This window comes from Leptosomus discolor, chromosome Z (assembly GCF_034619465.1).
Source record: "Leptosomus discolor isolate bLepDis1 chromosome Z, bLepDis1.hap2, whole genome shotgun sequence".
Lineage (NCBI taxonomy): Eukaryota > Metazoa > Chordata > Aves > Leptosomiformes > Leptosomidae > Leptosomus > Leptosomus discolor.
Window position 1 is genome coordinate 65,026,241 of NC_141419.1, and position 13,015 is coordinate 65,039,255.

General features: G+C 40.4%; 1 protein-coding gene across 2 annotated transcripts in view; it reads left to right on the forward strand.

The window, feature by feature from the left end:
• Positions 1-1,455: 1,455 nt before the first annotated feature.
• FCHO2 (FCH and mu domain containing endocytic adaptor 2) overlaps positions 1,456-13,015 on the forward strand; it is a 95,263-nt gene continuing 83,703 nt past the window's right edge. Inside the window, exons 1-2 of one of the 2 annotated variants that reach the window (XM_086480038.1) lie at positions 1,456-1,532; positions 11,688-11,779. In XM_086480038.1, coding sequence (XP_086336164.1) covers positions 1,464-1,532; positions 11,688-11,779 — 161 coding nt within the window. In that variant the 5' untranslated portion in view covers positions 1,456-1,463. The remainder of the gene's footprint in view (positions 1,533-11,687; positions 11,780-13,015) is intronic. The other variant, XM_086480039.1, reaches the window with a different exon arrangement.

Consider the following 13,015-nt stretch of genomic DNA (forward strand, 5'->3'; position numbering starts at 1 on the left):
TGGCTGTCTTGTTTGCCCTAACTAGTATTTTTGTGTGTGTGTAATGAGATTCTACAGCTCTGTAAACTTCTGGGCTACCTTTTTCCTAACCATTTGGTTTTCATGGAAGTTTTTAATCAGCATAAATTTGACATAAGTTGGTGAATTCATCAGGTTCTTAGGGATGACTTGAATGTTTTGCTCTATGCCTTACCTAATATCTTACAGAACGAAGGCCAAAGAACATCACTATTAAGATAAGAGGCAGGTAAAATTTTTCAAATCTGAAACACTAGTGTTTCCGTGAGGGGGAAAAGAGGACCTTGAACACCGAGCATAGACTATCAGCTTCTTACTTTTTGCATCTTTGATAAAGCTTTGTGCCGACAAAACCACGGGTAAAAGTTTGGATAAAGTGCTTACCATGCATTTGCACAGGACAATGAGCTGCAGCCCCTCACATCACTGCTTAGACCTGGCCCTCTACTTTTAGTCAGTAATGAAAACCTAACTGCTTTCTTGGGCAACGAATTGCCTCGTTCAGGTGGAACAGGAATTGTTTGGGGTCCCAGAAAGACCCCAGCGGTGCCGACTCTGCCACGAAGAAGAATACGTTAAGATACTCTCACTGACAAGCAGCCTCCCAGGTACAGACTGACCACAGACGGCACTAAAGCGGCTCTGTGCTCTGGTCCAGCAACCAGCATCACCCCACTGGCTAATGATATACGTTAAGCAAATGAAGCGTCTGGAAACCAAAGTGTCATTGAAGAAGATGGAGGTCTGAAGCAGTTTCTCCAGGCTCTTTGGCTTTATATGAGCAGCACCGTTTTTAGGAGCACGCCACTAGAACGGTAAGATCCTGGGAGAGGAGGCAGTTCGGAAGGTATCGCCAAAGTCCCCAGCAGGACCCGTCATCACCTGTTCTGAAGGATCTTAACATCTTGGAACGACGCTCGAGTGCGAAGCCGCCCCAAGCCGCCTGAACCTCCTCTCCTCCGCGCGCCGCCGCCCTCACGGCAGCCATTCCCTAGCGGCTGCTGAACACGCCCGAGGGGGTTTTACTCAAGATTTCTGCCCTCTGCAGCTAGGTTCGTACTTCTACAGATCGGGGTTTCTTCTCTCAGTGGATGGCGCTCCGCGTTCGCCGTGGTTTGGAGTCGCCGGACCTTAGTGGGCAGCAGCCACCGACGGCAGCCGCGCCCCTTCCGCCAGTCCCAAGGCGGCGCCACCGCCTTTCTGCGCATGTCTGGGCGGGAGGAGGAAGGGGGGGGAAATGCACTCTACGCGTCTGCGCAGGAGCCGCGGCGACTGGCGGCGGCCGGGCGCATGCGCGGGGGGCGGGGGCGGTGGAGCTGCGGCGGAGGAGGCGGTTGCACCGTAACGGGAAGGGCGGCGCGCCGCGGCGGCGCCCGTTTCCTCCGTCGCGTCTCGGCGGCCGAGGCGGCCGGGGCCGGGCTCACCGGTGGCCGGACGGCGGGGTGATGATGGCATACTTCGTGGAGAGCTTCTGGGTAGGGAAGCACCGTGGGCCAGTTCCGCCGTGCCGCGGGGTGGACCGGGCAGGGCACGGCACGGTGTGGCGCGGTGCAGCCGGCGTCCGCTCTGCGGGAGCAGCCTCGGCCCTTACGCCACCCCCGGGACTGGGCCGGGGCCTTGCTGCCGGGGGCATGCCGCCGCCCTGCGGCCGCCGCGGCTCGCTTCGGCCGGGCTGGGCCGTGGGGGAAGCGGGGTACCTGCCTGCGCCGCCGCTGCTCTCGCCCGGGCAGCCTGCGGGGGGCCCGCCGCCCCCTTGCCCCTGCCCGTCCCTCCGCCCTGCGCTGTGCTTGGGGGTCTGTTGGGGAGGGACGACGGGGGAGAGACACTGCTGGTCGCCGCGGGGGCGCTGGGCCGAGAGGTACGCGGACACGAGTGGGAGACCCGACGCTCGGGGGTCTCGCTCTCTCAGGCACCGCGGTGCGTGGATGTGGCTTGGGCTGCCGGCCGATCTCTGTTGGTTAAGCCTCCTGAACAATGCAGTTGTTGGGGGGAACGGCACCGGCTGTGACAACTTAACAGTTGTATCACGCAAACGCAGAACTGCGCCTCGGATCTCTGTGCTTTTGTCCCGGTAGCTCGCCTGTCTGCATGTCAGAAGGTACAGCCTGAACAGCAGCCAGGCAGGGAAACAGCAGGCTTCCCAGTCTGTTTTAGGAGCACTATTTATTAGTCATCTCTGCACAGATATATATGTTTTTAAGTGGGTAGATACATGTGGAGAAAAAGTTAAAATACGGGTTTGGGTTATTATTGAGCCTTGCATGAAATGAAGCGTTTTGGCTGTGACTGTAGCTGGTCTGAAGCATTAAAGTAAGCATTCTTGTAATCATCGGGCTGTTTATGATGTTGCTACTTCTTTGCATGTTTAATTTTTGATACGTATCTTACGATTAATAGGGGAAACATAACAATGGTTATTTGTGAAGACTAAAATGGAAAAAAGAGAGAAGATATCTTCTAGATGTCTGCTTTTTCTGTATAAGCGACAGTTATTCGTAACATTCAGGGAAAACTAATTTCACAGATACAGTATACTGTTCTTGAATATAAAGCATAGCTCAAGGCAGGTTTCATGTTTTGAATGCAGGACTGTGTTTAATTTTGACTCTTTAAGTTTTGCTTTCAACAGATTATTAAAATTTGATGAAACAAGATACTAAATTTACTCTCTTAACCAAATCTGCTTAATTTGAAACCTCAGAGATCAGTGGGCTGATCAGTAGGATCAGTATTAAACTAATATGTTGAAAATTCTTATCTTTCACAAAAATAAGATTTAAATTAATATAAGAAGACACATTTTCATAGTAAAAGTTACTATCTTATCCTAAGATCAAAGTAAAATACAAGTTTTTTATTCAGCTGTCTCAACTGAAGTCAAACAGTTTTATATTTAGTGTAACTGTTTGGGTGATCAGCTGTATTTTATTTTGTTAGAAAGTCAATAATTTTGTTAAATCAGTGAAGTCAGTGAGCTATTCCCATACATTCTGTTTCTCTGTCTGTGTCTTCACAAATACTACCAGCAAATATGAGGTAGTAGACATCTACCCAAACTTCCCATTATCTCTTTCTGCTCTCCAAAGTCTCTGCCTTGTAGGTGTGTTGGTAAAACTCCTAGTGTGGGTCAGCAATGAGTGCCAGCAGGAGGAGGCTTTCTTCTGTTAGTGCAGGTTTTTCTCCTACCTCCAAAAATGACGCAGGGTAGGACAAGTGTATTCTTCTTGTTTGTCTTGCCGTGACAACAAAGACAATAGATAGGGTCTTAAACTTGCAAAACTTGACTGAGAAACCTTTGTAATACCATGGACAGGGTTTTATTTTGTCTAGAAGTAAAAAAAAAAAGGAATAGAGACTGATCCTTCTTTGCTGTTGTGGAATATCTCTCCACAAAAATATCTTTCAGGATTAACTGTAGTGTCTAAATGTGATGTATTTTTAAAGTCAGAAAGTATTGAGGTTTTATGTATCCTCAGAACCGAACATAAATTACAGGTTTGTGCATTTTGCATCATCTAGTGATTCAAAATGCACTTCTCCATTTCTACCAACTTTTCAGAATAGGTTGTTGTTCAGCATTGTTACTGCAGTGCTTTGGAAGACTTGGGATACAATCTATATGTGCTTTGAAATGTGGTGAGAAAGTTGAGATGGAAATTAGAAGATTACTGTTAGAATGTACTGAATGCAGAATGACTAAAAATAATTATGAGAAATCCATAAGGAGAAAGAATGGTGATATTCTGTAGAACTTTGAAAGAATTTTCTTCTGTTTCTTGCTTTTGCTCATGTAAAGAAAACAAACCTTAGCTTCTTTATTGTAATAGTCTTGAGGCTTATCACGAGACTTTCATCTTGTACTGCTTTTAAAAGTTTGAGAAGTGGGGGTTTGTTTGGTTGGTTTTTTATTAGAGAATGTAAGAAGATGGGTGTTTTATGGGCCTGCTATCTGTTGACTAAGGTCCTTGAGAGATAAAGAAGACTATTTTCAGGATGTGTAAAATTGAAGTAGAGAGACCTGTGCTGTCACTTGAAAAAATTAACTGTCACTTGAAAAGTGTAGGGGTTTGCTAATAGAGCACAGTGTTCTAGAGCAGCAGTTTTCAAGTCGGTAAGATACAGCTACTTTTTTGTGATATCAAAAATTATGAACTAGTAGTACAGGCTATAAATGGCTTAGATTCTTACGACTGAGTTTTAGGCATTCAAGTCATGTGGCCAAACATTCCCAACTCCTAATTAGGATGTTGTCATAAAAACCTGGGTGCTTGCTGCTATGTATGTGCTACATCAAAGCAGTGATGTAATTTAAAGGGAACGCTTTCATAAGTTATTTCCATTATACATAGCTATGTTTTGCCACTTCAAGAATATTCATACTGGTACAGTAGAATAAAAAGCATTTGTTATCATTGACTTACTGTTTTCTTAATGCTGCTTAGGAAGTGTTGTGTGAGCTTCAACATTGTACTTAAACTGACTGGTGTAGGTGATACTTTTGTTAATTGTAACTCTGTTAAACTATGTGAAGTCAACAAAAATAAGCCGCTTCTAAGCCAATTAGTGTTTATTTATTAGTTGTTTTAAAAGAATTTTGTTAAGCTGTTGGAAGTTCTGTGTATAGCTGAAACTGGTCTCTCTGTAATGCTGTGCTTGGTAACTCTGTAAGTTCTGTGATATAAAAATGTGTGTTTAAATTGACTTTGACGAATTCCTTTTATTTCATCTTTTTAATCTCTGGTGTTACCTGTAGCTTTTGAGAATACCTATGAGGAGGATTCCTTTGTTTTCCAGAGCTTTTGTAGCATGTAAGGGCTGGTGGTTAATCCAGGGTTGGTAATCTTAGCTTTGTGAAGAGGCTTGCTGTAGTAAGTGTAAGACATGTTGTCTTACGCCCTTGTGCATTATGAGTGACACTGAGACTTGTCATGCTTCCATCTGGAGTTCCGTTCATATGTTTACACAGTGCTACTCCTCTGCGTGGCGTACAGTTGGATGCTCAGTTTCAGGAGAGCTGTTGTGCAATACTTGCTTAGTCTCCTCCCTCTATGTGTGTGCATCTAGTATGAGTTGGCAACTTTCCATCTCTTTCTCCAAAAAATATTTTTAATAATCTAGATATAGAGGAAAATATCTGTCCTTCCTCATATGTGTAGAGCTTCTCTGAAGCTGATATTCATTTAATTTATTGAAGCTGGAAGAAGGAAATTGAAATTTTTGGATTGCTTTTGTGTTCAAATTTCTCAAAGCTTTCAGACCTGAAGAAGGTATGTTGCCTGTGTAAACATCAGGTGACTGCTTTTTTCCATGTTTTGATGCTCTCAATTTTCTGTAGCTCTTTCAGACACTCAGAAATTGAAGTTTACTGATAGATAGCTTTCAAAAATGTAACACCAGGAGTATGTTCGTGTATACAGGGCCCATTAAATTAAACAGGTGCCTAGGTGGAAAGGATGAAACACGTGTTACTTGGTTGAAACTTCAGCAAAGAGTAACAACAACCATGTTTTTCAGAGCATCAAAAATAAGTTTACAAATCCTTGGAATTAGGAGAATTTCTCTTGCTTTATTTCTTTAAAGTGTTACTCCTTTATGAGTGAATGAAAAGAAGCCAACAGTACAAATGGACTAACCACAATGAACAGTATATGTCTTTCTAAGTTTGAGGGTAAAGAAAAGATTGATTTTGGTTAATATTTGGAACTTTCATGTTAGAATTACAGGAATGAACAGCCAGTTTCTATTGTTCTGTTGCACTAAAATTTGTACATTAATTGTTAAAATAGGATGTCTTTTAAGCTGCATAAATCAGACCTTGTAGTTGCTGAACAGTTATACCTAGTTTCAGCAAATACTGAATTTCACCTGTATGATGGAGTTGTGTTCCTCCACCCCTCATTAATGGATTGTCTACAGTTACTACTTGGTATATTAATGTAACTCTGGAATTTTCTTGATACAAAATATTTTTACCAAAAAGACTCTGATGCCATTATGATTTATTTGTATTAGAATTCTTGCATGTACAACCTGTTGATCAGGGGTGTACTTGTCTCTGACAGAGGAGCGTGAGCAGTAATTTAAGCATAAAACTAGCTGTAGGACACCTTCTCTGGACCTGACCAAAATAATAAGCAAAGGATACAAATTTTTCTGTTCTTGCTTCCAAAATTGAAGTGATTCTATTTCCCACATTCATTCTTTTCTAACGTTTTCCTATTTAGCATTTATCTAACGAGGTGGGGGAATGTTGGTCATATTTCATTGCTATATCATGTTTGCCAAAGGCGGCTGTAAGGTTTATCTAGAATTTGGAAACTTAATTTGGAGATTATCCAGTTTTCCTTTTATGACAGTTTGAAGTAAATTTGACCTGAACTTTTTTTATGGTTAAAAAGAAAGCCTGTCATTAAGTTGGAGTACCACTTCCAAATATTGCAGTTTGAGTATTTGTCTGCCTGTTTCCTGGAGAATAAGTTGTGGATTTGGTAGGCTATTTTAGAAGGAGGATTAGGCAGGTTATGACTTAAATAATTTATAATCAAAAGTACAGTTTTCTCAGTCTGTTCCGTTTCTTCTTTGTAATGTGGTGATGTGGTCATGTTTAAAGGGTTGAAGAAATGATCGTGCATGCTTGAGCACTGCTAATGCGTGTTCTAAAAGTGTAGTTTGAAATTACAGTGATTCAGTTATTGTCAAATGTTTCTTTACTTGCTGAACTTAGTTAGAAAAAGTCAGACTTTGTCTGAGCTTCTCACATCAAGCTTCTACAGTTTGACCAAAATCAAAATGTGTTTAAGAACAGTGTGTGCCTTTTATAGTCTCATATGCTTAGTTTTGCTGTGAAAATAGTATTTGCAGCTGTCCTTTTCTTGTCTCTTGCATTAGCTAAACAAGTAGTACATATCTGACCAGTTATGGGAACACTTTAGAGTCACTTTAATAATTGAGAAAGAGTTGTTTATACTGAGTATAAATGACAATGCTATAATAGATAGTATTAACTATTTACACTAATAGATGTTGATGTTGAGCAGTTTTAGATCAAAGTAGACAGAGCTTGCACTCGTGCAATTTGATTAAAAATGTAGGAAATAAATACTGCTGCAGATGGCCCAGAAATTTCTGGCTACTTTACCAAATGTAGGTTTTAAATTCAGAATCATCTTTATGTGCAGCAAGCTAACTTATTCTTAAAATTTTTCAAAGTCTGTTAAATAGTTCAGTAAAACAGAGTTCCTCTAATCTGTTTCCTGTTTTGTACAAGTCATGGAAATGCTGAATTCTGAATTTGCAGTTGCTGGCAGGGTTACTTTCATTTCCATGAGAAAATCATTGCAGTTAGTTCTTGATGAAGGGAAATGGAAGGGCTGTCTGCCCTTGCTTGCCGTGACTTACTTTATGTTATATGCAGAGATTGTCAGTGATGCCTTATTGTAGGCTTATTTAAGTGAAGCATTTACTTGGATTTGAAGTCTTGTTTCCTCTTATGGCTTGCTGTCAGGGGACATCTATACTATATACACAAAAGAGCTGCCTTACAGCAGTGTAAAATGGGAAAACTCAATAAGAACACCAGCTTCAGAAGAGAGAGTTTTTTTAGCTCTAGGGAAGAAGGAGAAAACTACTAATGAACTTTAAAGTAATTAAATGGAGCCTATATGGAGAGGGTACCACATACCTTTTGCTTTCTTGTACACAGTCTTACAGTTGTTTTCTCTTGAGTAGTGACTGGATCATCCTCAGCAGGTGGTGTTTTACTTGCAAAATGACATTCAGGATGGTCTTACAAACTGACCTGGAAGTCTGTTGCGTAGAGTCTGATGTTACATGTGACAACAGAAGTTCCTCTTTCTCCAAGATGCAGCTTCTAGAAGAATCTGCATCTGTCTTCGCTGTCTGTCTGTCATAGCGGTAGATGACAATTGCTTCTGAATGGGAGTGGAAGGTCTCATCAGTTCCCTCTGCTATGTGCTGCATTTATTTATTTTTAAGTAGACCGATACTGGGCTTTTAGCAAGCCCAGCTATTACTGTTGCCACCAGGAAGAAGCAGGTGAAAACACTTAATGAAGAAAAATTGGCTAGACACACAATTTCTATGTACAGATTTTTATACAGTGTGTGTAGGGAGGGACAGTGTTGAGGAAAAACGAACGAAACACAAATAAACAGTGTTGATGGCATATGTGTGTGTAAGAGGATAGGTACGTGGTTTTTGTAAATTGAACTGCTTTTCCTCTTAGCTGTAGCGTATATCTCTTTGTCCTAAATTCCAAGCCTTAACTCTGGTGGTTATTGTATGAATTATTTGAGCTACTCTTCCTGAATATAACTACTAAATGAAGGAGTTGCGGATGGGCCGTATAGCTTTTCCTACGCAGAAAAATGTCTGCTGTCTACACTGGGATACCATACTTAATTCACATACGTACGGATATATCTTTGCACACAAGTAGGAGACAATGGAATTTATAGAGTTGTCATCATGTTAATCATGAGAACTCTTGATCATGTAAATTAAAATTATTGAACAGTTTTGAAGTCTAGATATTTGTGTTTATAGGTAGAGTTTGATATTGGTGAGATAGGCTATACTTGGCATTATATTCACAAGTGAAAACATGTCTTCTAGTTGTGCCAAGCTTAAACCACATAGGCCCTCAAATCTGGTAGGCTGCTTTGGATTTCTTTAATATGTTTTTCGCATAGCCTCTTAGCCTCTGATAACAATTGATAATGTATAAAAGATGTGGCTTTCGAGGAACTTTTTTTAATTGAGGAAAGTATCTGTTCTGTTTCTCTGTTGTGCTTTCTGCTATTCCATGTGAAGTCAGGAACAAGAGTAGGACTGATTTGAAAACTTAATTTAAGTGGAAAAATTAGTTCCTTTGCAGTAACCCTCAGTTACAGTCAGGGAACAGGATGATAATGGGAATTGGCTGTTCTGGCTCGTTCTGTTCTCTAGAGGTTTGCAAAGTTATATTTCTGGTAGGTTATCAGCCATCAGGAAGGCTGCAGCCAGAGGCTGGATCATGGCTATGTACCCTTCCTGTATTTCTAAAGTGGCAGGAAATTTGTGGAGCTCTAGTATGGAAAAATCCCCATTAAAGGTCCCATTATGAAAAGTTCGGAAGTAGTCTGTGTCCAGCATATTTTGATCAATGTGTTGGTTTAGCTAGAATAAACACCTTAAGTCAAAGGGAAAGAACATTTCATAAAGGAGAATTCTATTAGTTTTTCTGGAAGAAATGCCTAACACTTATTTGTAAATGGTTGTCTCCAAATTTGGGTACAGTAACAATTTTGGAGTAGTCAAAATTTTATTTTGTATTCTAATTGAAAATATTGGTGAGGTCTTAATTATAGAGTTGTTCTAGTGGTTTTATAATGCAGTGGCATTCAGGGTTTATATTGAGTAAGTACAGGAAGTTAATAAGCTACCTATTAGTGTACTAGTAGTCAAAGTTATTGTGGGCTTCGAACTACAAGGAAATAGGTAGAGGTGGAGTGAAACTGTGTGGAGTGATACTTGAGAGAATAAGACATTTTTTAAAAAATTAATTACAATTCCTACTAATTGGTGTTCTTATCCATCTTTTATTTTTCAAACTTATAAAAGGCTTGCTCTGTAAATAGTCCTTTTAGAGTGTGCTATATTTTCACGTATTCAATTTAGTTCTGCTTGTACTTTTTGCATACCTTTCTGCAATTGCACTTACACTAAACTGATCTACATTTTGATAAACTTTTTCAGGTTACAGTTTACTCCGACCTTAGAAACTGTAATTTTATAGGTATTTTTTCTTTTTGTTTGTTTGGTTTTGTTTCTGCTGATGCTTGGAAGAAGTAAAGCAAATAATCCTGGCTAGTAATCTGAATCAAATTGCCTTCAATTGTATGTTATTTGTAAGTTTTATGTGTCTGTGCATGTGTCCTTTAAGGCAACTTGCTATATTATTGACTGATGTGTTATTTAGTGCAGTTAACACTTCACAGAAGTGGGCCTGCTACCACCATGGCTGCTTCTTCCATCCACCCATGACTGCTTCCACTTACTTGAGCTGGCAGATCCCTGCCTGCCTTCTCCTTGTTACTCCCACCTCTTCTGCTGAGCAATGCAGCTGTTCGTGTCCTCATATTGATCTGGAGAACCAATGTGTTTATTTTTATTTGCCAGCTTTATTTTTCAGCTGTATAATTTCCCTGATCAGGCGCACATTATGGCTGCACAAACATTTCTTTTCCAGAACAGAAAGGAGAAAAATGTTTGGAGGAGTCTATGACCAAATCCTCAGGCTCGTATCACTGGAGTTGTTGAGCTACTGTGTGAAAAGTCGATGATTTTAAGAAGGATGTTAAGGTCCTTGAATGTTTCAGGAGTAGGGCACCAAAGCTGGTGGAAGGGCTGGAAGGCTGCTGTGAGGAGCAGCTGAGGACTCGTGAGTTTGTCTAGTTTGGAGAAACAGAGGCTGAGGAGTGACCTCATTGCTCCTTGCAGCTTCTTGAGGAGGAGATGTGGAGAGGGAGCTGCTGATCGCTTCTCCCTGGGATCCAGTGATGGGACGCGTGCGAATGGTTCAAAGCTGGGCCAGACTGGATGTTAGGAAGCATTTCTTTACTGAGAGGGTAGTCAAACACTGGAACAGGCTTTCTAGAGAGGTGGTCAATGCCCCGAGCCTATCAGTGTTAAGAGGCATTTGGACAATGCTTTTTACAACGTGCTTTAACTTTTGGTCAGCCCAGAAGTGGACAGGCAGTTGGACTAGATGATCGTTGTAGGTCACTTCAGCTGGAACTATTCTGTTCTATTCCATCCTTCTTTCCCTTCCACTCTGAACATGCGTGCAGTTTTCCTGAGGGCATGTTTCTGCGTCTTTTGTAGCAGTAGTGTTATGGATCTGAAGCTTTTGGAATGGAGGAGGGGAACAGATAGTTTGACAGGAAAACTTTATGATAGCCGTGCTATTATGCCAGGCCTTGCCTCGCCTTCCTTTCTTTTCTGTTGCTTTCTCCTGTCATGGAGGAAGCTCGCCACAGTGCCAGAGGTGACAAGCTGGCTGAGTTTATTAATCAGTGTTTAGGCAGTGTCTCAGTTTGAATGGTGAGTATGCCTTATTTTCTAGCAAAGTGTTTTAAGTTTTAAAACTGAACTTAAGAGTAGTGAAAGGGAAGCTACCTGTGAGAAGGAAGACATTAGTGGTATTTTTTTTTTTTACCAATTTCACAAAAAAAGAGGAAGATAAATGAAGTGTGAAAATTGGGGAAGCAGGATATCCAGTGATCCCAAACTGTGAATTTTAGTTCATAGAAAATAATGAAAGATAGAAGAGAATGAAGAGAGAGTACAGTATTAAGTATGTGTTTAATAAGATGCGAAGTGAAGGAGTACAAGACCTGTTGAAGTCTTGAAAAGAAGTGGCTTTGAATAAAGCCTAGAAATATGTGATAGAAGAATTGTCATTAGAAGGGTAGTAGTAGCTGCTGAGGTGATTTTAGTGATTTTTACATATAGAGGATTGAAGCAATTGGTAAAAAACTGAAGCATTTGAAGTCATTCATTTCATGGAACTTGATCACTTATTAAAATGCATAGGTTCTATACTTTGTTCTGTAATTGCTTTAGCATGTTGTGTTTCATAGTTCTACTTTCTTTTTATTAATCTTTAGGGGGAAAGGAACAATGGCTTTGACGTCCTCTATCACAACATGAAACACGGACATTTGTCAACAAAAGACTTAGCAGACTTTATAAGAGAAAGGTAGGTGTTCATCCTTGGTAATCCTGTCACTTTAATATGCTGTTTGTGGTTTTTGTGTAAGTTTATCATTATGTTTAACAGTAACATACAAAATACATAAAAATCAATAAGCATTTAAAAAATATCTCTTATATCCTACAAGAATATCTAGGTTTATTCCATTCACTTAGAACTGAATAGTGACTCTTAAGCATCAATTAATAAGCTTCTAATTTTTCAGGTTTGAATTAAAAAACAAAAGCAAAAAGCTAGAAGTGTCATTTTAGGTGTCCAGCAGTTTATTTAAATTAATCCTGATTTTTTCATCATATGTGGAAGAAAAGCAATAATTTAAAGTAGCAAAAATTAGCAGTCATACAATGTTTTTGACCATAGATGTCCAATTAGTGTATTAGCAACTGCTAGCAATTATCCCCACGTAGTGATATGTAGGGACAAGAAAAAAATGTGCAGAAAATAACAGAGATTCTTCTCTATGGAACAGAAGGGACAGAAGTGAAAACTGCAGATATGACAACTTCCAAAGCAGGTGACCTAGTGCTGTTTTTAGTTCATATTTGTGAAAGAATACTGCTCCTGCTACATTGAACGGAAGAATTTCCATTCTGGACAAAATTAATTGTATGTCTGCTTCAGAATATTGTCTTAATTTAGTTACTGACAGCAGATGATGCATGGAAAAAACTTGCAAGAGACTGATGGAGGACCTGTTTCGCTAAAGGTTTCTTTTGGTAAAAGCTGTCCAAAGAACAAGCTTTTGTTTTCTGGAATTTTTCATGAAAGTTTCGGGTTTGGCTTGAAATAGATCTTAACAAAGAATTTCTTTTAAATTTCCACAAAAGGTAACCACCACAGATCTGTCAGGTACTCGGTTGCACTGGTATTTGCGTAGTTTCAAAGTGAATTGGAGAAAATGACAAAAATCTTTCCACTAGGTAGAAATGGGTGAGTTCCAAAGCCCGTGTGTGATGGGCAGTCTACTGTTGGAAGGACTGCACAGCCCAGGGAACCTGGTGTTTCAAGGATCCCTGATTCCAGAGAACACATTATGAAGCCAGACAGTGTTCCAGTGAAATTGTGCATCAGATTGAGCAGAGGGTTGTCACACTGTTCCTGTTCAGTATGAAATGCTTAAGGCTTCACAGGCTTGCACTTTTAATATTGACTGTTATAAATGTTTGCCTTGCGTTGTCTTTGTGAGTGCCTGGATCTTTGCTTCAAAACTTGCTTTAATTT